The 24,951-nt window shown below is 34.7% G+C and overlaps 2 protein-coding genes across 5 annotated transcripts; both read right to left on the reverse strand.

Moving 5' to 3' along the window:
• Positions 1-297: 297 nt before the first annotated feature.
• LOC100255056 (protein ZINC INDUCED FACILITATOR 1) lies at positions 298-18,030 on the reverse strand. Of its 4 annotated transcripts, none has more exons than XM_010655363.3 (17): positions 17,692-18,028; positions 15,260-15,300; positions 14,876-14,936; positions 14,686-14,788; positions 14,463-14,565; positions 13,670-13,723; positions 13,523-13,585; positions 10,372-10,421; positions 10,210-10,285; positions 8,626-8,835; positions 6,133-6,220; positions 5,118-5,203; positions 4,912-5,019; positions 3,987-4,031; positions 3,779-3,867; positions 2,699-2,742; positions 298-546 (listed from the first exon to the last, which is right to left on the reverse strand). In XM_010655363.3, exons 1-17 carry the CDS (start codon positions 17,834-17,836, stop codon positions 446-448), a joined length of 1,467 nt encoding a protein of 488 aa, XP_010653665.1. In that variant the 5' UTR covers positions 17,837-18,028; the 3' UTR covers positions 298-445. The 4 variants fall into 4 exon arrangements, with proteins under 4 accessions (XP_010653665.1, XP_003632620.1, XP_059594974.1 ...); XM_003632572.4 differs by lacking the exon at positions 17,692-18,028 and adding an exon at positions 16,232-16,861; XM_059738991.1 differs by lacking the exons at positions 10,210-10,285; positions 10,372-10,421 and having other exon boundaries at positions 17,692-18,030.
• Positions 18,031-18,961: 931 nt separating this feature from the next.
• LOC100265359 (leucine-rich repeat protein 1) lies at positions 18,962-24,285 on the reverse strand. The gene is made up of 6 exons (XM_002283647.5): positions 23,614-24,285; positions 22,462-22,533; positions 22,141-22,284; positions 21,372-21,443; positions 21,220-21,291; positions 18,962-19,351 (listed from the first exon to the last, which is right to left on the reverse strand). The coding sequence occupies exons 1-6, from the start codon at positions 23,835-23,837 to the stop codon at positions 19,279-19,281; spliced, it is 657 nt and encodes a 218-aa protein (XP_002283683.1). The 5' UTR covers positions 23,838-24,285; the 3' UTR covers positions 18,962-19,278.
• Between the last annotated feature and the right edge of the window lie 666 nt (positions 24,286-24,951).

A 24,951-nucleotide genomic window follows, 5' to 3' on the forward strand; every position in this document is an offset into this window, starting at 1 on the left:
TTCTTGATTATAATAAAATATTGAGAAAAAAAATTATAAAAGATGAAAGAAAATAGAATAAAATTCATTCAAATACTGATTTTTTTTTTTCCCCAGCCACCTAATACTGAAGTGCTATTTGTAATAGGCATTACCAATGGTGAAAATGGCAGGGCAACACTCATATTTCTTTTTGGTGAGCATGCTATGTGGCATGTATCTCATTCTTCACTAATCACAGGGAAAATCTCAAAATGAGCACCAAAACATCACCCACCTAGTGCGCATCTTGATCCAGCCTCAATAGGAGCACGGATCTTCGACAAAGACAACATTCCTCTTCATTTTTCTGCTAAACAATGGGCTACATTATCTTATGATTCTTAACTAAATTACATGCCTATTGAAAGGAGGTATTTACAACAACATAAGTAGGGGAACATACTTCTAATTACAATGGGCTACATTAGGGATGATTTTCACCAGGGACCGTTAGAAAAGGTTTGAATGTCATAAAAAGTCCAAGCACCTCGATTATGTTTAGGATAAAGAAAACCATCCGGCTACCTGCATCACAACACCATGTACACAATATAAATTGTTGCTTAATTATTTGACGAATTTCTAAGGATGGAGCATGTTTATCATAGAATGAGCCACAAAGGACTGAATGATGCTGGAATTACCAAACTGGCTAATACCTAAAAGCATAACTGATCTTTAAGAATAAGGTAATAGGGAAAACAGAAATGTTCTCATAATGAGTAGCAAGATAGAGCTAAAGAATCCTGATCAAAGCTGATATTTGGCTTTGGTCCATGGACAGAGCAATAGCACAAATTTCACCACCTTCTGAATATAAAATCTAGAAAAACATATATCACATTTGTTTTGCTTCATCTCTGGAAACCAACCAAAGAAATCACAAGGATAGAGTGCAGGAAGAAATTGTTCTCAAGGAGCCATGCAACTCCAAGGTAAAGAATTTGAAGTCTGATTTATCATCAATTTTATTCAGAGAAGGTTGCTTTGCTCTTCATGTGTTTTAAAAAGGTCTCTTCTCACAAATTCACTTCTGGACTTTGTGTATTAGGACTAGGACTAGGAATTCCCTTATAGTTCTAATTGCAGGAATTTTCAAATACAGCCTAAATATCATTACATCTCGTGATTGTCATGAAAGGGTTAAAAAAAAAAAATCATATAATCCAAAAATGAAATGGTAATACACATTTCTCTTTTTGCTTTCCTTCCATGATAAGTATCCATGGTCAGAACTTGAATTCCATTTCAAGCTCCACCCCCTGAATCTACTATTATAGTATGCCTCCAAGATCATAACTTATTCTTTTCCCAGTACGTTAAGAGCTACAGACAAGGGAAATTGAAAAATAATGAAACAATGAAGAAAAGATGAGTGTATGACAGATGAATTTGGTTGATCCTTATACTTAAATAATTTCATTATGAATGTTATAAATATGTTTTTCTTAATGTGTATAAGTAAGCTATTATTCTTTGATTGATCTTTATTTGATTGCATCTTAATTTTAAGAAATTCAATAATTTCATTAATAGATTTTAGTATTAAATTTAAAAATTGTTATATAGAAATGCAATAGAGAGAAAATTCAAATAATATAAGAAATTAATTTTTCTATACAAAAAAGACCAAAAAAAAAAAATGGAATGAAGTCATGAAAAATCTGATGAATAGAGCTTTTTATTTGAAAATTAATGTATTGTGTCATACTTTTTCTTTTCTTTTCTTTTTTTCTTTGATTCTTAATTTTTTTTAACAAGAAAATTATTTGAAATGGCTTGAAAAACTTGCTTTAAGCGAGAATTTTTATGTTATATGAATTTTCAAATAACTTAAATTAAAAATGTAATAATAATATCCAATTAAAATCTAAAATTTAGATCATAATGCAAATTTTTCTTTAATATTTTTTTTGTTCCCCTTTTGGGTGGGAATAGAGCTTTCCCCCTGAGAGTGGACTATAGTGGGCTGAGTATCTAATTAACTTTGGACTTACTTTGAGTTCAAAAGACTTTCCAAAACGAGGACATTGCATTAATACAAATGTGTCAATGACTCAAAATGTCTCAAGTATCACAAAATAACTCCTAGACATTATTATAAAATTTAACTAATTAACTATTCTCAAATTTTCTAAGAGCTTAAAATTACCTAGGCAAAATCATAATGCTAACTAATGGTTAGCATTGCTGAGCCATTGTGGATACAAGTGAGGCATTCACAATAACTTATCCAAAACCAACAATTATAGGCTATAGGCTACCTGCAAACAAGGCCCTTAATATGACCTACATATAGTGTGTGTGTGTGCGCACTTGTGCATGTAACATGTGTGTGTACCAATCAAACTACCCAATATGCTCTTCTCTAAATCAAGTTAACTGTGTCAATTTAGAATGCCTTAACCTAAACTTCTGCATCATTTGTCCATAAAATGTTGTGTCATGCAAGCTCTTGAGCTCACATGCATGGCTTGGCCCAGAGTCACAAGTCTACTTTTCTTTTTTAAGTGAGTTCATATGATACTTCCTATGTTAAGGAGGGATTAAACTAGGTGAAAAGAGTTGCTACAAACTGCTTGTCATTGTGTATACATGTACATATATAATGATGAAATACTGTGTTTGGGATTTAACCAATAAAGAATGAGAATGGCATCTATTTGGAGCTCTGTACCTGGAAGAAAGGAATCATTCTGACGCTTTAAGGCCCAAGAGAAGCTGAAAAACACAGACAACCATGAATTATTGAAGAGAAAAACTTGTTGAAGAAGATCTATACCTGAGAATATCATCAATGATAAAACTATGAAGTACAAATGCTTGATTAGGAACCATATACAGATAGGGAAGGATGATGAAATAAATGCATGTCACCATATAAGTTGCTGTTATATACACCTAACTGATACCAAAATGAACAGAGTATCCAAACATATTATAAAGTATTAATATGATGTGAATCAATTACATTTACGCAAAGTTTCACCTTTTTAAGGACCTCTATGACGCTTATGCATCCAAGAGCGAGAAAACCTGTATTAGGATACTTATCTTTTATAAATATAGCTAACCCTTTTTTGCTACTAGGAATTAAGCTTGGAAATTCCCATCCTCACCCCAACCTCTTGCCATCTGAGCTAGGTCCCAGGGACAGCATGCATTGACACACTTGTATTCAAACTTTTATCAAATATTCAAGTATGATTTAACTTGCTTTTTACCCCCCTTAATTCTATGTTATATTTGTCAAAAGCCTAGCAAATGGAGGATACATTTTATACATATGGATTGCAGTTAATTCATGGATCTATGGAGGCATATTATTGATGATTTTTTTTTTTCTTCTCTCTTTAATGCTTTGTGAGGATAGATGGTGTGGACGCATTCCTCTATGTGTTTTACTTATGATCTTTATGCTCGGTGATTGTAAGAAAATTTACAAAGATGCATGGTGCATGAAGTATCATGTCGTAAATTCAGGTTTAGAAGAACGCTGTTAATGAATAATTAACATGGACCAAATACTATCCAATCCTATTTACCATGACTACCAAGGGGGATACTTTTATTCCCCCTAAGTTAATTAGACATCCAAAGTGATTTCCTTTATCTAGGAATTAGGATGGTTCCATTTTGCTTAAATTCTATAGCTAGAAACAAAATCCATATAAATTCATATTGAAGCACTAATTTATATCCCTGATAGTAGCAAGAAAATGGAAAATGAAAAACCAAATAATTCAGAGTAGCTTACAGTGAACCGCCTCCAGCTGGACCAACTGCTTTGAAAAAAGACATAGCCGACATAGAAATGCCATTTGCAGCTCCTCTTTGTTGTTGGGTCTGCACATTTTGTCAAGTAAGCAATCAACCAACAAAATTTTATGGCCTAACTTCATTTAAATCTACAGAAAAAAAGAAGGGAAAAATGAAATAAACAGTACAAAATAAATCAAAATTACCACTGCTCTATTTTGCAGAAGGAACAATCCTGTGGTAATTGATACCTGATATTATTTAAAGAATCACATGAAGATTGAAACATTAAATATGTAATGGAATGATATATATGTTCATATGCCTAATTTAAAGAAATATGAAACTTATATAAATGGAAGTTAACATGTGCTCTTCTTTTCTCTCTTTGAATGAAAGGAATTCCAAATCAGTTTAATGTGTATGATATTCAATTTACAAGTCTATACATGCAGCTAGATCTTGCCAACTTCCACAAGTATGCAGATATGTATTGTGTTAGTGCAAGGATACATGCACAAGCATTGATGAAAGTATCTTCAGCCCTTTAACAAGTTATCTGGTTTACAAATTTCCATCCAGAATAACAGAACTTTCAACAACTACAACCAAAATAAAAGATAAACACATGCAAACCCCCTTCAAGTGAGCTAACATATATAAGTGCAAAAATTCTCTGTATTCTTAGGACATTTTATAACTAAAAGGCAGTTGTGATAAAACATCTTGCAAAAGGAATTTCACAGGATTCTACAAAAAAATTCAGAAGTCATGTGCTCTGTGCATTATCTAACTAATTTGTCGGTAATTGCAAGCTTCATCCTTTCATCATTTTAACAATCCTCAGCTTATGGAACCATGCCAGACATTCCTAAACAGCCTTAAAATCTCCTCCAATACAATATATATATGTATGTATGTATGTATGTATATTGGAATTTACAAATATCATCCTACACAATGAATCAATGACTATACAAATATCTCTCCAACCCGTTCTATGACCATTATTTAGAATAACAGCCAGTACAAACCACTCTTTCCCCAACTTAAGTCAAAGTTTCAAAATTACAATGCACTGTTGGATAGAGCAACTCAAAACAAAATTATTCATCACAAGAATACACTTACACAGAGCACATTCTTCAATAAAGATGCACAATTGATCAGTAATGAGAGCCCGACACCAGATAGCATAGCTATTAAGGGGTAACTTGATAGCAATGGTACGGTTAAAACCTTCACATAGAACCAAGAAAAAGAATATAAGAGCAAAAATCATGACAAATGCAAGGGAGAAAATGCTGAAATATAGATGTGGATTTTTTTAGACATACTGCTCCAATGCGAGATACCATGACAGGACCAAGAATCCTCTCCAATGGAGGGTACAGGAATAGCTGAAATAGTAGCAGACCCAATCCTTTTTTTTCCAAAAGAAAAAGAAAAGAAAAGGTCAGTAATTAATACCTAGAAATGTATTTGCAAGGGCATGTAATAATGTTCATTTAAAGTAAATGTGACAACTAGTGTTTTCTTTTCCATACATCGGTTTCAATTCATGTTACTCCAGAATTTCCAACCCCCCACCAAAATTTAAATATTCTTGTCCTTTTATTAGATCCCTAAAAATTGTATTATGGATAAATTCCATTACCTAAATTATTGACAACAAATCAACTTGTCACTGAATATGTACTCTAGGACAAGGTAAAATAATGAATTTCCTCATTTACTAAAAGAAGCATGTAAACATAGGAGGGGCTCTCCATAGATATAACATCTCTCATAAGGATTTATTTTGAATTAGAATAAAAGCTAAGAAGCCATAGCAAGTTAATATATTTTATAAAATAACTAAAAGCCCTAATCTTTTTAATCTAATGAGTAATTAGGTTTTTTCAAGTCAAAAACAACAAGTGTAAGAGCATCAGTCAACTGTAGGGCAACACTTCACTGGCAAAGGCAACTTTTTCCTCGGCAATATTATCAAAATATGGTCAATCAGGATATAAAAAATATTGATGATAACTTCTCATGAGGGATATAAGATCCTGTGAAATCCTGAGATACTAAGATTCAATATCAATGTTCTTGAGATTTTGCACAATATTGTGACAGAAAGGAATTCTTCTCCCATTTCTATGGCTAAAGGAAATGTTCTCAAGCAGATCTATAAAAACTAAAGAAAAAACTTTGAACTCTCCTGGCACCCCCTCTTTCCTCTCCCTCTCCAGAGGAAAATTAAACTACTTCAAGACTAAATGAAATTCCATGCATTAGATTTGGAAAATGCACTTCACCAAGGATAAAAACAACTTTAACATGAGTACTGATGCTATAAGTGTATACCTGACATTGCAAGAACTTCACCAACATCTGCAGTTGAATAGCTCAATCCTCCATACTCGCTAGGACTAATAGCCCATAAGGAGAATATCTAAAGAAAAGGGGCCAAGACAATTAATCCAACACCAAGACATAAAAATCAAAGTTAATTTATAGTAAAGATCATCACTGGTAAATTAAAAAACAAACTAGATTCTTCCTTTATTGATGGCAATATCAATTCGGTTGAAGAAAAACAAAGAACAAAGTATCTGGAACAAAAAGCATTAATGATCTTCGGCCAGTAGATCGATCTAGACAAAGCATGGCCAGGCCAAATGAAAGCAACTAAACCACTTTCAGCTTTTCTTTCTTCTTTTCACTTACAATGATATGAAACCATATCTTAAAACATTTGTGGGTCTCTTCTCATTAAGTTAATGCTGTTGCAGCTTCAACATTATGATTATTTAAATAGAGGTTGCCCCAATAGTTACCATGTCTCACTACCAGCTTTGAATGCTGATGATAAAAGAAATTTAGATGCTCAAATAGGCAAAATTAGACGGTTCAAATTGTTTAGAAGTAGCTCCTGGTGATCGTTGTGGATGGTCTAAACAAACAAACAGGTTAATTTTGGGCTACGCAATTTCGTTAGTGAGGATATAAACCTACACCATAATAAACATTTTCTATGAGAAACTGGAGAATTTATTAGAAAGGAAACAAAAAACACAACAAAGATGAGAGATTGAGAGAACAAAAGGCAAAGGAACAAACAGACCTAGATCCCAGCCAAGTCAAAGGCAACATTATAAAATCACAAGAAGAAAATCTCTAACAAACTTGACAGGCCCCCCCTTGGCTAAGTTATTATCCTCCAAATGAAGGAGGAAACCATGTTCAATTCAGGAACCACTGCATCATTAATTATACCTCCAAGGTCCATAGATGCCAGGGGAATCCCCATCCACCAAAAGGTTACTAGTCCCTGCTGAAAGAGAATCTTACCTCCTTCAACCACAAAAGCAAATCCAAAAGCAGCAGGCTTAGCAAAGGCATGATTCAGCTCATTCCTATGGTCTGGGATGACTTCCAATGTCAATATGCCATGGATTAACAAGTAAACACCTATCAATGTTGAGCTTAAGGCAGTTAGCAGGAGAAGATGTCCACCAGAGGCTAATAAACCCCCTCCTTGGAATCTGAAGAAATCCTCCCCCATTTAGTGGAGATAATACTGAAAGAAGAGTCTGCAAACTCTTTGGAAAGAGATATCAAGGGGTGAATCCTAACCCACACCTTAAACTATCATAAATTTTCCACACCACTCTTGTTCTAAACCATTCAATCAAATAACCATTTAAGGTGAGAGCTCAAGTGCCTACTATATGATCAATGGGCATCACCTACCACCAGCCATATTCCCTGGACAATATGCAACCAGCAGCCTATTGTTTGATCAATGGACATCACCTACCATCATCAATCTTCCCTGGACCAGATGCAACCAGCAGCAGGTATATCCGGGTGAGCAATTCTCTAGGATATTGTCTCAATAATGGCCTTAACTGCCATAGGGTAAAATCAAGGGGAGCCAAAAAAACAATTGTGTCCATTAACTTAAAAAATCTAGAAATACACAGTGGTTCCTGACATCCTGTATAAGATTTGTATGAACAAAGTTAACAAAAAAAATAACTAAAATATCTACATGTATTTTCTTTATTCACACATAACACCCATAGAAATAACATTCAGTTGAATTCAAATCCTACCAATCTAAAGTAAGAGTTTGACATTCCTTTCCTCAAATTTTTACGACTCCATGCACATACTCCTAATTAATTTTCTAGCCTTGTAAAATGACTTTGACTATAACAAATTGGGACCATCCATAACAGTTTACTCTCCCAAGTTTTATACCTAGCAGAGCTGCTCTTAGATTTGGCTCACGATTATAGATTAATAAGCTTATGTGTTCTTTTTGGCCTGCCTATCTCTTTCAACATTCACTTCTAGGTTAAACTATTCTAATAAATTTTTTGTTACAGAAATGTCCACAACGAGTATATCCCAACAAGTCTAAATATTAAAATCTTTGTTCTGATTTGAGTTGTAACAAGATGTATGAAGGGTTAAAACTAAAAATCACCTTATCCTTGCTAGAAATCTGTTCTGTACGATAATTGATGCTATTTAAGTAGGCATATTAATTGGAGGTGGATTACTTTGGGAAATATTTCATGAAGGCTCCAGTGGAGAATAACTATCAAAGGGGTCGCTAACTTTTAGTGTGAGTCTTATATGCATAGCTTGTCTTATATATCCAGAATCATCTGAGCATAAAAGTACAAATAAATACACAAATCAAAACTGGAAAAGTTTAATTGCTGTTATGAATCTGACAATACATAATGGGCAAGTTACAAAAACTTTACGAGGGAGAGATGACACATTATCTTGAATATTGAACCCATTATCCAAGCAAACCAAAATATAGACATGAAAATTTACCTCTGCATATGCCATATCATGAAGTTGGAAAACACAATATACAATGATAGATGACATTAGGGGCCAATTTTTCAGAAGGCTTTGCTGCTGATTTGGACCTTTTCCTTCAAATTTTTTCAATTTTTCTTTCACGTCACATCCATATGCTGCTACCTCCCATGCATATAACTCATCCTGTTCTTTGTTTTCCTTATGGATATGCAGTGTTTCCTGCAATGATTCAGGCTTGATCAGACACCACAATTAATTAATTGAAGCTCTAATATCAGGACCACAGACCAAGATTAGCGAATCAATATATTAGCACTGTACTTGTGCAACTATGCTCTGCAGACTCAGGTGCAATTGTCAGGTGTTGATATATATATATAAATATAAGAAGTCAGATTATTTTAACTCCAAAACTCATGATACAGGAAACTGGCGAAAAAGGATCTAAAATTTAGATATGTAAATGGGGATACAGAAATTTAGATATGTAGGGGGATACAACATAACAAAAGGAGAAAAGGAAACACCAGTTAGAAATCAAATAATAGTAAGTTATCTTTGATTATAATTTTCTATATTTTTCCTTTTATCTTTATCTTTTCTTCCTTATCTTTAAATATTCTTAAATTCTCTTCTTTTTCAATGTAATAATTTTCGAAGGAAGATGAAAATGAAAAAGAAAAAAACTTCAATTAAAATCAAACAACCATATCTAAGGCAGTGTATGAGTACCGAACAAGGATTCCACACACACACTCATGCCTTGCTGTGTTAAGATGGTATGCTGGGTGAAATTGGAGCGTCCAGGTATCATAGTTGGGCATGGTTCATATAGTTTAGTTACCAAGGGATATTTGAAAACATGTACAATAACCATAAGACTAACTAGAAAAGGGAAAGAATATTTGAAACGAATGCAATAACCACAAATATTGACATAAAATGGAACAGCAAACAGAATTTGTATCACCGACCTCATAATGCACTCATAATGATAGGCAAGGTTCAAAACTCAATTAAGAACTCAAAAAAGAGAAGGTTACAAATAATGAAAAAAAATTTGAAAATGCAAAATTTAATGGGAAATGTCCCTGCATACTTCACCAAATTTGGAAAAATATTTACAGTTGTATGAAGCACAAGTTAAAGAATGGAGTTTCTCAAAAACAAAAAAAATAAAAATAAAAATAAAAACATAATTTTTAAGAAAGCTATCTTAGACATACACTCAAGACACAACAATTTTGGCAAAATAATGTTCAAGTGACAAAACTGAATTGTAATATGTAATACATCTAAGGAATCAAGAAAAATCAAATATTTATACATCCAATAAATTCATATAAAAGTTAACATAAAGATATTAAAGGATAATCACTCGTATCTGTTCAGCTATACATTGGATCAAAATCATCATCATAATAAGTCAAACATCCATGGCTTCCTTGAAATATTAGAAGGCCCAACAAATGGAAATAATAAAAAACTACCAAGGGAAACAACACCCTAAAAGAACCAAAGATTAAGACAACAAAATCGAACAGGAACAACAAGTAAAATTTGAAATATTAGGAAGGCAAAGAAAAAACGTACCGGGAGCCAATAACAGAGAACAGATACACCCAGTGCAAAGGTCGATATTAGAAGGCAAGGTAGAAAGTAAGGAAACCTACAAGACATGACTTATATTTTGGAAATTGTTGCAATGAGACATAAAAAGAATAATAAAGAATATAAAGCAGGAATATTGCTTACCTCCCAAAAAGGGATTCTTTAGAAAAGATGTGTGGGAATTTTTCTGCAGGCTACAAAATTAATTCATCCAAAGAAAATAAATTTATGAGTTGAATTCTCAGAACACAAGAATAATGAGATCAATGGAAGTTAGTCGACTTGCATAAAAAGAACAGATAGGAATAGAGGCTGGAATAGGATTTTCAGATCTAGGCACTCCACTATTGGGGTTGGAAATTATGACAGAAAAGAAGGGCTAGATATCTTTACTATGACGAGAGGAGGGAATGGATACTTTTCATAGTACTACTATTCAGGAATGTGTGAAAAACACTAACAATAATAATTCAAATAGAAAGAAACAATGATGAGAAAAGGAAGTCCTTTCATAGGAAAATTATAGCTATATTAAAAGGCACCAAACAAAAATAGAAGAAGAAAATACTCAGCAGCTAATTAATGGCAAAAGCAGCCACCATGAACCACCATTGATATACAGAGTAATAAAGATGCATAGATTCCCCTTATACTCAACAAACTCTTTCCCAATTATTTGGGCGACACATATTTAACCATTCTACTCTGTCTAGGCTCATATCATTTGTTAAATCAACAGTTCATGTGCCTCCAAAATGAACCTTCAACAATATAATACATACTATACCCACTTAAAATCAACATATTTTAATTGAACAAAAATGGGGTTTTTCAGGTGTTGAGAATCATGTGTAATGGCTAGATATTTTCCCTTTGTAAAGACAAAGAAGAGTTTGCAATCTTTCAATATATGAGCCTTGAAGCATGAATAGGGCAAAAGTGTAAATTGATTTGTATAGGGATTCTTATAGGGATTGGGTGCTTATCATTGAGAATGGAGATCATGCATTATGTTTTAAAATCCTAAATGAAATGGGTTGGAAAAGATCCAAATTTATAGTGGATCTTTGTTCCATTTGGAATCCATCGTCAAAGAGGTGAGAAACTTGGTTGAAAAATTCATCCTTTTAATAAATATATATATATATATATATATAAAAAAGGAGTTTTTGTGGATCTTGGATCTAGAAGAACTAGAGCTTAATCAAAACAGGGGCCAAACAATGATTTTCACAGCAAATAACATATCAATAGCACCAAAATCATGTAAAAAATTGTCAAAGACAGCCTCAGCCAAGAGCACCCAAGTAGTGACACTCAAGCATCCTAAGAGGGAGCTCAAGCACCCTACCAAGATTTCTTATTTTCCAACAAGTATGCATAATTTGACTTGAGATTTTCTTGACCTTCAACATTTTCAAGATAACAAACCACCCAAATTTATTTCAAAAATTCACTTTTTATTCCCTTAGAGCAATGAAATTATAGGTCACAAACGGTGGCAATGGGCCTAAAATTAGGTCTTGGATGCAAAGGGTGACATAAGGGATATTGGCAAGACACTTGAGCACCTCCATTTTGATTAAATCTCTAATCTTTCTAGATCCAAGATCCACAAAAATTCCATTTTGATTAAAAAGATGAATGTATCAATCAAGTTTCTCATTCTTTCAACTAAGGATTCCAAACGGAACAAAGGTCGCTGTAAATCTAGATTTTTTCTAACCCATTTCAATTAGGATTTTAAATAGCAATGCATGATCTCCCTTCGGAATAAGCACCTAAGCTTCCATGTGAAAGTCCAAATACAAATCAATTTTCACTTTCCCCAATTCATACTTCCAAGGTTCATGTATTAAAAGATTGCAAACTCATCTTTGTCTTTATTTTCAAAACAAAGGAGGGGAAAATATTCATCTATCATTCATGAAAGAATAAACCAAGCATACTAATCGATTATTTCACGGTCATAGCCTAGATATTGCATTAAACACATAATGACCTACATTAAGAGAGAAAAGAGAGAAAGCTTGATTGAATAATAGAGAGACGAGTGCCTCACTAACAATGGGGATGAAGAAGACACGCCCAAGTTGATGTCTTTGCGATGGATGACCTGAGTGTGGCACTATCACTAAAACTTTTGATGCTGTTTTCTCCCCTCCCTCCAAAGATGCAACATATAAAAAAAGAAAAAATATATCTTCATTCGAGTCTTCCTTTCTCACTTTTATACCCCATCCCTTTTCTTTCCTTGCAAGGCACCAATCACCCCTGAAATTCAAGACATCTTCCCATTTCCCTCTTCCAATCAAGACAATCTTCCTCCCATCTCCAATGGCTTTCCTTTTTCAAAACATCCATTCTTTCTTGCAGCCCATAATCACTTAATCTTTTCGCCATTCAACTTCTTTATTTTTTTTGCTTTCTTCTCCTTTTGGACTTTTAATCTTCATTTTCCAACCCCAATTCAAGCCAACCTCCTATTTTCATCACTCCTACTTGCTTTTCTTCTAAAAACCCCACATAAGATCTATTTTCAATTCTCATCCTTCTTCAATCAAACTTTAATATAAATGTGTGATTTGCCATCTTCAACGTTCTAATTTTCAACCTTCCCCTACAACATCCAATCTAAATCAATTAAACTGTAACTCCCCATTCAAACCTTTCCCTGTTTCCTCTCTTCTCCTCTAGGACTTTTAATCTTCATTTTTCGATAATGATCAACATGTCTAAAAGTGAGAAGATCCCGCTCCAAAAATGTCTCTCTCAGTCTTCCCCTTTCCTTTTTATCCTTAATCTCTTCTTTCTATGAGCATCTCTGTGTGTCTTTTCCTTCTTCTTTTTTTTCCTTTTTTTTTGAAATATTTGGACAGTTCTGGAGGATGAAGAGCTTTGAAAAAGAATGAAGTGGAAAAGGAGATTAGATAATTGATGGGAGCCATGAATGGATGGGGGCCTAGAATGGACCAAAGGTGATTTGGGCGTTAAAATGTGTCATGAATGGATGGGTCTACACTTCAACACTGATTTTTCTAGTCTGAGAAATAATCACCAACAATCATATGCACCAGTATCCATGGGTGTGTGTCAGGCATGCCACACGGGTCATTTTGCCCTAAAAGACGAGAAACTACCAACACATGTAACAAGATAATTGAGCAGTTCTATTAATTTAGCACAGGTTTATAGTAGTTTCTTGCTGCACAGGCACCCACATAATGTTTGTCGCTTTAAGGCACAATCTTGCTGCTATATAATTTTCGGCATTGCATAAGAAAAATAAGACTACCTGGGCAAGAAAACCTCCAAGAGCTGGACCAATGACCAATCCTATGCCCCATGCTGTGCTAATCTGAATAAATACATTCTTCATTCAGAAATAGACATCATAAATTTAAGAATTTATATAAAAAAAAAGTGGAGCATAAATTCTTACAATTGACATTCCCAAGGCTTGGTATTCTTTACGACAAACTTCCGAAGCATATGCCTGGACAAATTAGGAAGTTCAAAATATTTACAGGTAGTTCAACCACAGACATCCTAGAAAGGTTTTTAAAAGAAATTCTCAAACTAGCTATAGCAGCACATCAACATGGCTTACATGTCATTTTAACCAACAAAGAAGTATGAATGAGCGCAGGAGAAATAGTACAAACAAAATGCAAGTCTGTGCTAACATGTAACCACCAAAGGATAGAGAATTATAAATGAAGACAACTGATCATAGCCCACGAGTCATCCAGAGCTTAGGCCTGGATTGTGAAAAGATGAACAAAAAGCTTGAGGATACAAACTGAACAGAGGGGCTAATGAGAGCCCTCAGTTTTGCAGCAAATGCATGAGGCCTACGAACAATATGGATACAGCCGGAGGCCCCCAGGAAAATTATCCCCTTAGTTTCATCACATAGGTGTTACTGTTGACTGGTTGGTTCTGTGATGTGTCATGAATCTCATGACAACAAAGTTGGCACTCTTGTACCAAATTTCAAATGCCAACAGGTCTACAAACTGGGCATCAGCACTTATTATTCAAGCAAACCTTCCTAACATCAGTCCCAGTTCTAGCCTCCTAAACAGCGCAGAATCTTTCCCTTGAAGGGAGACAGTGACTTTCTTCAAACATGGATTCCTTACAATACATGCTATAAATCCAGGCCCGTAAGACATACACACAACAATTCATATTGATTTTTGATAGAACCCTAATATATGCAAGAGGCGTACCCTCATTGGGCCAAGTATACCACAAAAACTTCCAAGAAGAAACCTTGTAGAAAGTGCCATCCAAACATTTGTGCTGAGGCCAAAGAGCGTGTTGAAAATAATCCTGAAATAACCATCAAGCAGAGCAAGAAACAGAAAAATGAATATGAGATTTACATTCAACTATCTGAAATTCACTAATCAACAATAATTTATAGGAAAATAGATCCCAATGTGTACTAACAGTGCAATTAAGCCAGCTGTTATCACAGGTTTTCGACCATATCGATCAGCTACCATTCCCCATATAACAGAAGTCAAAGCTCTTCCAAACATAAATGAAGATCCTTCAAGAAATGAAAGAAGTCATATGACCTGAAACATGAATCACAAGATATAACACACCATCACTATGGATGACATGTTATGCTCACCTACATAACCAGCATAGAAGCCAATATCTTCCTCCCTTTTTGCAATGTGGAAGTCCCTTATCTGCAAAAAGTGAGCATAACATGAAGAACAAATTGACATTATCTACTATGGAGATCAGGACACTTCAACCAACTTCTTCTTGCTTACACCAATATAAGAAAAGCCCTTTGCAATATACTTCTGTAAGACCATCAGTACCATGTGACTGGCTTCGCATTTGCAAGGTAGCATTGTTTTCCATTTAATTCCGGATTATTTAGTTTGAAAAGCCTAAGATTTTGGATTATGGTAGAGAAAAATTGAAAAGGATGAACATAAACTCATCTATATAACCATTTAGCAGAAAATAAAGATACCAAAGCTCCATGACATGACATACTTACCATGAAATAAAGGAATGGGAAAAGAGATGATATTGGCAAAGCTGCAAAATTTGACACCACAAAAATACAGATATATTAGGGAACAATACCTGAGCGAACAGTACTAAGCTAGGAAAAGAAACCATTGTTCTTCATACATATGGAGAGGAACAAATAATAATTACATTTAACATGTGTTTTTCCTGCTTGCTCCTCTTAACAAGTTTAAGTAATTAACAGTAAAGCATGGGAAAATGCTGCAAAATAGTTTGAAAAATTAATTAAAAAAAAATCTGACTATTTTAAGGAAGCAGCAACCTAGTCATAATTGCTAGGAAACTTGCTTTAGGGGAGACCCACATCCGAAACTAGAACATAACTTTTTCAAAATTTGGGGTAAAATGGGTTAATTCGATTGTTCCATAATCATCTGGATGAGTCTATTTCCATTACCTAACATGTCTGAAACAAGATCAATTTCCAAATTGCAGTCTCACGTGAGTATTTCTGATGATGTTTCCATGTTCTACCACCAACATATGCATTAAATTCCAACAGAAAAACACAGTAGACTCATTTGATTTCCAGTTAAGGGCTCTCTTTGTTTTCTGGCAGTGAGTAACCCTGATTGGTTGCTCAAGGCTTAATATGGTTATGTTGGATCTCCTATTATATAAAGACCTATTCTGAGAGCCGAAAGACTAGTCAACAACTTCGCTAATACTTATCTTTTTTCTAAGTTATTTTCTTATATATAATATGGCAAAACCCAAGAAAAAAAACCTCCCTATCCCTTTCAGCCTCAGTATTTGGGTCATGTCAAGGAACTAAACTCAAAAAAACAAAACTGTCAAACTCACGTCCATAATCAAGAACCCAGACAAGAACCTCTGCTTTCTCTAATAACTAGTGACCACCTTGACAAAACAAACCCAGAAAAAAATTAAAAAGCACCCAGTAATGGATAGAGAGAGGGAGAGGGCGAGATTGTACCAGCACATAGAACCACAATCCAGACATAGAACAAAAGCTTGAAAGGAATACCAGGGTTGGATTCCTTAAGATGGTCTATCTTGCAACCCGGGCAACTCTCATCATACTCCCAAACCTCCTTCTTCAGTAACGCTTCTCTGTTCTTAGCCATTTTCCGACCACAAAACCGACAGTTTTCTCAACCCCTCTCTCTCTTAAGACGGTGCTGTGGGATTACCTACTTGTCAGAACAATCTCTCTTGGGTTTCCGTTTTTGTTTTTTGTATGGGTTTTGTCCTCACTCCCTTCGATCGACAGAGTGTTAGGTGGGTAGGAGCGTTTCTTCTGTGACCCATTTCTGGGTTTGTCATCAACTCTACATGTCGACAACTGCATTGTGAAAGTGGGCTCCTACTCTTACCCATATGAAACTCTCCTTTTTCAGAACTATACGTCACAGAAAAAGAAACCAAAAAACAAAAAGGTAACAGAATCAACAACACGGCGAAGGTCTCATAGCACACTTTTCCCTTTCCTTTAACTTCTGCTCATGCAATCTCATCTTTCTTGGGCTCATAGCACACTTTTCCCTTTTCCCATTCCTTACCTTTTGAGAATTTTCTCCCTTTTTCCTTTTTTGGCCAATCATTTTCATTGCAAATTTAAATTTCTCTTCCTAATCAGTTTTTGAAAGAGTTGAGAGATACTCTTGCCTTTCTTGTCTTTTGGGTAAAAATAAAATTGGTTTCTTGAAACAAAGAGTGGCCCCCCACTTGTGTTAATTGATTTGATAATTATCTCTTTGAACTATCAATTCGATTCATGATTAATTCAATAATTTGAATATGTTTTACATCACCTGTAAATTCAGTCATCACCTAGGAAAAACATGGAGAAAAAAGAAAGAAAGAAGGAAGAAGGCGCCAAGGAATCGCCAACTAAACACCACACGTCAATGTAGCGTCAATGTAGAATTTTACAAAACTTTTCCGTATTTATTTAAAGAACTAGTTTGACAATAAGATAATGTATGAACTTGGAACTTTGTGGATCAAACCATCTCTTTCTAGGCCCCTGTCATTCTGATTAACTACACGTATATGTTAGGTATAGTATCTATACTATTCTCCATCCACTGGTATTTAAATTTTCTTTGTTTTTTTAAGAGAAAAAATCAGTAAAATCCGTACAACGATTTGATGAATTCATGCATCGTCGCTGGGGCATATATATATATATATATCATGTGATCCAAAGTAACAGAAACTCTCTCTCTTTCTTCCATTAAGAGAATCTTCCTGCGCTCAATTCCACCCATCAAACCTCAAAAGGCAGAAGGGAAGGAATGATATCCCAATATCAAAATCCCAAAAAGCTACCTGAAACTTCGTCCATAAGCAATGATTCCATTTCAAGAAGAAAACAAGGAAGAAAAAGAAAAAAGCAGCTGATAGAGAAAGAGATGGAGATTGTACAAGTACCAGCGGCTAGAACCACAATCCAGACGTAAAATAAATGCTTGACAGGGACGCCAGTGTCGGCTTGTTTGAGGCGATCGATCTTGCAACCTGGGCAATTCTCATGGTTTTCCCACAACAACAGCGACGATTCAATGGTCTCAGTCATTTTACAAGACCAATATCAAAACTTTTTCTCACAATTCCTTTTTAGTGAAAGGATGCCCTGGCGTCCATTTATCTGCAAGTCGGTAACAAGTGGGCCATTCCTTCCACACAGCCCCCTGGCTTCTGGCCGTGGCACAGCCTATCGGTCGGTCAGCCTTTCTGCTTGCCGCTGCCTCCCTCCAACTTCCATTCCATGGGCTTAAGTGGGTTCAACTTAAAAAGCGTTACAATCATCTTCCTTCCTACTTAAGATAAAAGGAGATATTTAATAAAATTTCAAGCAAAATTATCATATAAATTTGAAAATAGAATTTAAGAATTTTTTTTTTAAATAACATAAAAGGATTTTTCAAATTCAAAATACATTTCATAATTCTTTTAAAAAAAAATAATTTTTAGGAACTTGCAATTTTATAAAAACATATTTTATTTATTTTACTTGCTTTTTAGAAAATGCTTTAGAAAATAATTATATAATTATTAGGAATGATTAAAAATCAAAAATTATTTTCCAAAACATTCCAAATTTTCAAACAGATTTTTAAAAATAATTATATAATTATTAGGAATGATTAAAAATAAAAAATTATTTTTCAAAACATTCCAAATTTTCAAACAGATTTTTAAAAATAATTATATAATTATTAGGAATGATTAAAAATAAAAAATTATTTTTCAAAACATTCCAAATTTTCAAACAAATTTTTAAAAATAATTATATAATTATTAGGAATGACTGAAAATAAAAAAATCATTTTTCAAAACATTCCAAATTTTCAAACAGAATTTTATTTTAAAAAAATGGTTTTAAAATCTGATATAAAAGGGACGGCCCTTCTACCAACCTTTATCCTTCATCTCTGAAGCCTGAAGATTCTCTCTTTCCCTTTTTCTCTTTTACTTTGTGCTCAATTATGTCCCGTCCGACCTTATCTCACAGCTTGGCAAACTAGCCAGTCCACATGCAACCCACTTTCTTAACAGTAAAACAACACAAGTGCTAAGTTATTGTGTACCATTCTTAGATTAGGTCGCACCTTATTCTATTCCCCCTCTTTTCTTAGAAAATATGTCTTGGAGGATGCATAATTTAAGAGAGTGAATGCATGGAACCCAAAGCAGCCCATAAAACAATAGGAGGAGTAGAGTCGTTTGAATATAGATTTCAGTACTTCCAAATATGATTATAGTCATAAGTTATGAGGTGGTTCTTAACCCACCTAACTGCGGTTACAAAAGCCAGAGTAGTTGATTTACAAATCATCAAGATTTAACTGCATTTGCAAACATTTAATAGGGAAAATAATACATCATCTTCATCTTCATCGTCATCTTCATCCATCTTAACATACTAACATATACCAAATTATAAAGATGTTTCAACAACACACCAAATTATCAGTGGGGAACAGTTGCAAGTTGCTGCATCAGATCACCCATCATTCATGAGCAGTTTGTGTCGTAGCTCGCCAATCCTTGCAGCTCTGGGCCTTCCAATCGAGGATTGTTCTCGAAGCTGCAAAATATGCTCTTTCAGATTAGGAATAATTAAGCTAAAAGGAAATTATAAGAATAATAAATAGTAATAATAAAAAGTAACTTTAATGGAAATGCACTGCCTCAGATGCCAGTTCCACTTTAATTCTTTAATTAAATTATCCAGCACATTCTATGGTGCAAACCCAACTTGACTTATTAATGATGTAAAAGATGCCACTATTGCTTGATGTTCCAACATCTAAATGCTATCTGGAATCTGCTTTTTCCTTCTTTTTTTTTCTTTTCAATTAGATTCTCCACTTTAAATGGTATGACAAAACTAGGAATACGGCCTAAAAAATAATGCAAAATAGACCACAAGTTTCTCACATGAAGATCATAGGGGGGGCCACTATATAATTGGGATTACCATTGCTGCCAAATCTCAAGGATAATAAAGGTGAAACTAAAATATGCATACATGTAAGGTTGATGAATTTGGAAGGAGATGCTTCACCAAAAAGGAGCTAAAAAAAGTAAGAGTGAAACGCACCCCCAGCACAATATTTCTTTTCCCTCTACTTTTTATCCCTGCTACCTTTCGAAAATTGTTTGCATTCTTAGCACTCCACTTTAATTATTAGTCTTAAAAAGTAAGTCAACCTGTAAAACCCTTCCACGATTTTCTGAAAAGACTTGTTTTCAAAATAAACATAGCAGTCCAATAATCCTTTTGTGCAAAGCCCATTTTTTTAACTCTATATGCATCGTTTAAACATGATTCATTAGTCTGTGAGCCCTACAATGCCAGGAAAGTGTTTTCAGTAATTGAATTCGAATTTGAAATTTTATGCTCGTCAAAATCTACATGATTTAGGCTCTACAAAATAGAAGGCTTGAGATAGTGACTAAAACTATTAGAAAATAACCCAAAGCATACATTCTAAAATATCTCACTGTGTACTACATATTTAGATTAAGAATTTCATTCATTCTTTGAAAGGAAAGAAAAAGGAAGAAACCCTTCTAGGCATAGCAACACAAGAACATACCAACACAATAAAATCCAGAATAACTGAGGACAAAAGCGCGCGCCCACACAATTTTCATAAATATGTATTTTATTGCAATCAATAATAATATAAATGACAAGTATAATTGATTACTTCTATACTAACAATAGCATAACTTGGAAAAAGTAGCTTGACAAATAAAATATATAGCATGAAATTATACATACTAGCAGTATTACTCCTTGGTTCTTGTAGGTTTTTTTCTCCAAAATCATATCAGTTTTCCATGTTAATTGATATGCACATTGTGTGTTTGAACCATGTTCATGAAGAACAATTTTATTTTAACATTTTTAAACAATCAGGGAGTGGTTGGCAAGTGTCGAGGAGGAGTGTTGTATCACACAGTTCACTATTTTAGGTGTAGGTTTTACTTACTAGTTGTTTGCTTGGGATTCCTAGTTGTGCATTACATTTGGTTTATGTCATCATTAATCTCCATCTTTGTTTCTTTATCTCTTTTTTGAGTGTTCAATAAATTCAACTTGTCTGCTCAATAAGTAAATAATGTCTTATGATTATCCAACCCAAACCAGAAGCCCTTATATCATGCAACCTTGGACACTCTCCCTAAAAGTAGTCCAAGTTTGCAGAAGCCAAACTACAATACTTGTCTGCCTTCCAGAATCTAATGCACATAATGCAGCCATTTCAAAAAAGGAAAAAAAAAAAAAAAAAAAAGAGGAAGTGAGGAACAGAGGAACAATAAATAAACAAATCATAGCAAAGCAAACATGTTAAGCTGAATAATTTAACCTTATCTAAATGCCGGAAGATATACAATAACAGGGACCAACAACAACCAAAAAAAAAATCTAAGGAAGAAACTTACTTGTTCAACTGAATGTGCTCAAACGGACCAGTAGTAGGGATTGTTCCACACAAGTTATTGTTTGAGACATCCCTAAAGGAACATGTAGATATTTTATCACAAAGTTACCATGAGTATAGCATGGCATGAGAAAGGCAAGGTCCAGTACTTACACAACTTTCAGAGTGGAGATACCAACAAGCTCCCTTGGGATTGGCCCAGTTAATTGATTATCATTAAGTCGTCTATCAAATTAAAGGAAGAGAAGCAGATTTCAGTATTATGGCTTAAATAACAAACGCATAGGACAATATATCAGGGCCCAGAGAGGTAAAACCTCATTAGCTACAGAAAGAAGCAATTAACATGTGGCTTCTTGTTTTACTAATATGCATCATAACTAAAGTCTGTCCAGAATGCAGCTTCAAAGAAGAATCACTTCTAGCTTAACTCTTAAGAGAAGTATAGAAATCAAAATTTTTAAAACCCTTACGAGAAGTATATGAGTGCAAATCTTTACAACTTCCCATATGATGTTTCTCTTAGTAAATATCAAGCACATAAGGATTTAAACCTTCATGAACAAGCAGGTACAATCTGCATTTTGTCTAAAATTAAATTTGGATTTTAAGCAAACCCACTCAGTTAAAATGACATCACAAATTCATCATCATTAATTTCACTCATTTAAATACTGATGCCTTGAATAGGCTGCTGAAGGTAATTTTGATGGTCATAAGAAGTCATGCTCCTTCAAAATGTTCCAAACACACCCTTAAAATCTTGGAACATTTTCAACCCATGACAACTTTGACTATTCAAATGCTGACTCAAGATGATTCATGAAGATAAAAAACTGATCCAAGAAGAAGGCCTAAAGTTCACATTGTCTGGCTCAAACTAATAAAGTAAGAGAACATTTTCTGATGATGTGAAACTCACAAGAACACCAGAGACTTCAACTTTCCCAATGCCGGAGGAATAACCCCCGAGATGTTGTTGTTGTACAAATCCAAGCTGATTAGGTTCTTTAAGTTTCCAAGCTCAACAGGGATTGTCCCTTGAATGTTGTTCTTGTAAAGCTCTCTGCATGAGAAGAACTTAATTTAATTTCATTTCCCTGTGGCTTTGAATTATAAGCTCCAAACATCACATGACATCAACAATTGTTCAGATAGAGAACTCTTACATAAAGCTAACATTTGACACCAAGCAACGCACTCGTTATTGGCAAATTTTAACAGCAAATTAAAAGACACTTACAGATACTGCAGATGTTCGAGTTTCCCTAGTTCAGGTACTAGATGACCCGATAAGTTTGAACTACCAAGGTCCCTGCAAAAAGTATCATAAGATGAGTAACAAGAGATGCATCAACAATAGGTCTCTGGGTTCACAATCATCACACAAAAAATGTCACTCCACATTCTAAGTGAGGTGGGCAGTGGTGTTGGTGGGGTTAGAGGAGCTGGGGGTGGAATGGATGAAAAATCATATAGATCACCAAGAAAGAAATGAAAATAAAGAGATAAAACTATGAGCCCAACAACATTTTTTTTAACAGAATGAGCCGCTGCTAGTGACCAAATTTTCAAATTATTCCAACAAAAAACCAGAATAGTTCCCAGGTTTTCATCAAAATGGTTAACCAGTATTCATCATGCCCATTTCAATAGTTTATGGCTTACTATGCCCTTATATCCCAAATATTAACAATAAACTCAAAACCATCTTCCCCGGTCATTTCAGAATTATTCTAGATTTTCTTTCATTCACGCACGATGATTTTTCCACTTTATTTCATTTTTCTTTTCTCTCCAAATTCTACCTAAGATTTCTTTAAAAACTTCTGAATTCCAAACTGTTCGGTTCCAATGCCATAAATATCAAGGTACTGAGCTCTCTCACCCACACAAAGATAGTTGCAACAACAACTCCCAAACATGACGCCTTTGGAACCTTAGAACACAAATATTTCGAACTAACTTTCCATCGTTCATGATATATCTCAAAATTCAGCAGAAAGACATACACCTAAAGACTTAGTAAATTCAAACTATAAAGTGTCATCAAAAGCCCCAATTTCAAGATTTGAAAACTTTACATAGGACAGCAATTTACACTTTTTTCTTTCAGGAATCTTTTCAGAAACTCATGCAAACTGAATCATACCACCACAACACGGAATCCTCAGTTGCAATTCCACTGTTCTACGGCTCCTCATGCCAACGGACTCAAAATTCAATTAAACCCCACAAAACCCAAACTAGAAAGAACAATTCAACAGAAAAAGCAAAAGAATTCCTAACTCCAGAAAGGGAGAAATAAATATATAAATAAAAACTCGAGATGAAACCTATATATCAGGAACGAAACGAAAACTAAGAGAGTAGCAGAAAGATAGAGAATACATACACTCGAGTGACGCGGCCGTCCTGATTACAGGTGATGTGGAACCAGGTACAAGGGTTGACGAGGTTCGGATCCCAGCTCTGGAGCACGTTGTCCGGATCGGACAAGCTTCGCCTCAGAGTGTAGAGAGCGTCTCCTTCGGAGTTCCCACGAACCAAGCCCACCCTCATCACCGACAACACTGTTAGGGCAACCAAAGCGGCCATGTTGCCGAACCCCCTCCCCATGCCTCCTCCGAACCACTGTAGTAAAAAAAAATATAAATAAATAGAAAACCCCTTTCCCCGGGCTTCTCTTCTTCCTCCTCTTCTTCTCCTCGCTGCCTCGGAATCTCGGGTTTGGTCTGGGCTTGGAATGGAGAGGATCGGCTTTGGGAATGTAACAGAGGAAAAAAGGCTGGGGCAGAGAAGGATCTTTGCTTTACTATTATTATTATTAATTTAATTTCCTAGACGGTGAAGTGGGGTTTGTTTGCCCGTACGATTTGTTTTCCATACCAAACGCAATTGGATTTGGGTGGAGTCAGTGAGAAAACGAAAATTTAGTTCATTTGGGATGCATTTGGGGCGAATTTCATCCCAATTTGATAGCGACGGTGGAGGAGTGGAGGGGATCTTTAAATTCCCACCCTTGTCGATTGGGTTGGATGAAATGAGAAAACTGGAGTCAAAGTAAAAATCAACTTAGACCCCGTGAGTGGAGGAGGGTGGAAATTGGAAGCAGCCATCAAAATTGACCCCAAGTCAATGTCAATGGGAGGCACTCAGGCAGAGGTCAATAAAGACTGAAAAAGTGGTTGTCCCATTAACGCAATGTCCCGATTCCCACGACAGCCAAAACCCTTAGGCCCAATCCTACTTCGCTCCTGCTACCATGCATCTATGTTTGACTCCTCTCTTCTTCGTTTTTTACTGCGGTAACTTGATAAAAGAAACATGAATTTTTGGTGTGAATATAAAAGAATTTCCTTTTTGAAAAATAATTATTTCTAGCTATTTTTGTATGCAAACAATTTATCTATAAAATATTACAGGCTTGTTTGGTACTAAAAAATAATTACGGAAAGCTATTTTTAAAAATCCAAAATCGTTTTTGGTTATTTTCCGTTAGTTATTCGAGAATAAATATAAATTATTTTTATTAGTTTTTAAAAATAAATAAATAAAATTAAATATGATATCATTTTTTTTTTCTCCATGATGTAACATGATACGAGGAATTTTCAAACATCACCCTTTTAATTACACATGTGTGAACCCAAAATGGAAATTAGAAAAAAAATTAACCCAAAACCACTAGCCAACAAACCACAGTCCCCACTCTCTCTTTCCAATATCTTTC

The sequence above is a fragment of the Vitis vinifera genome, chromosome 8, assembly GCF_030704535.1.
Source record: "Vitis vinifera cultivar Pinot Noir 40024 chromosome 8, ASM3070453v1".
NCBI lineage: Eukaryota > Viridiplantae > Streptophyta > Magnoliopsida > Vitales > Vitaceae > Vitis > Vitis vinifera.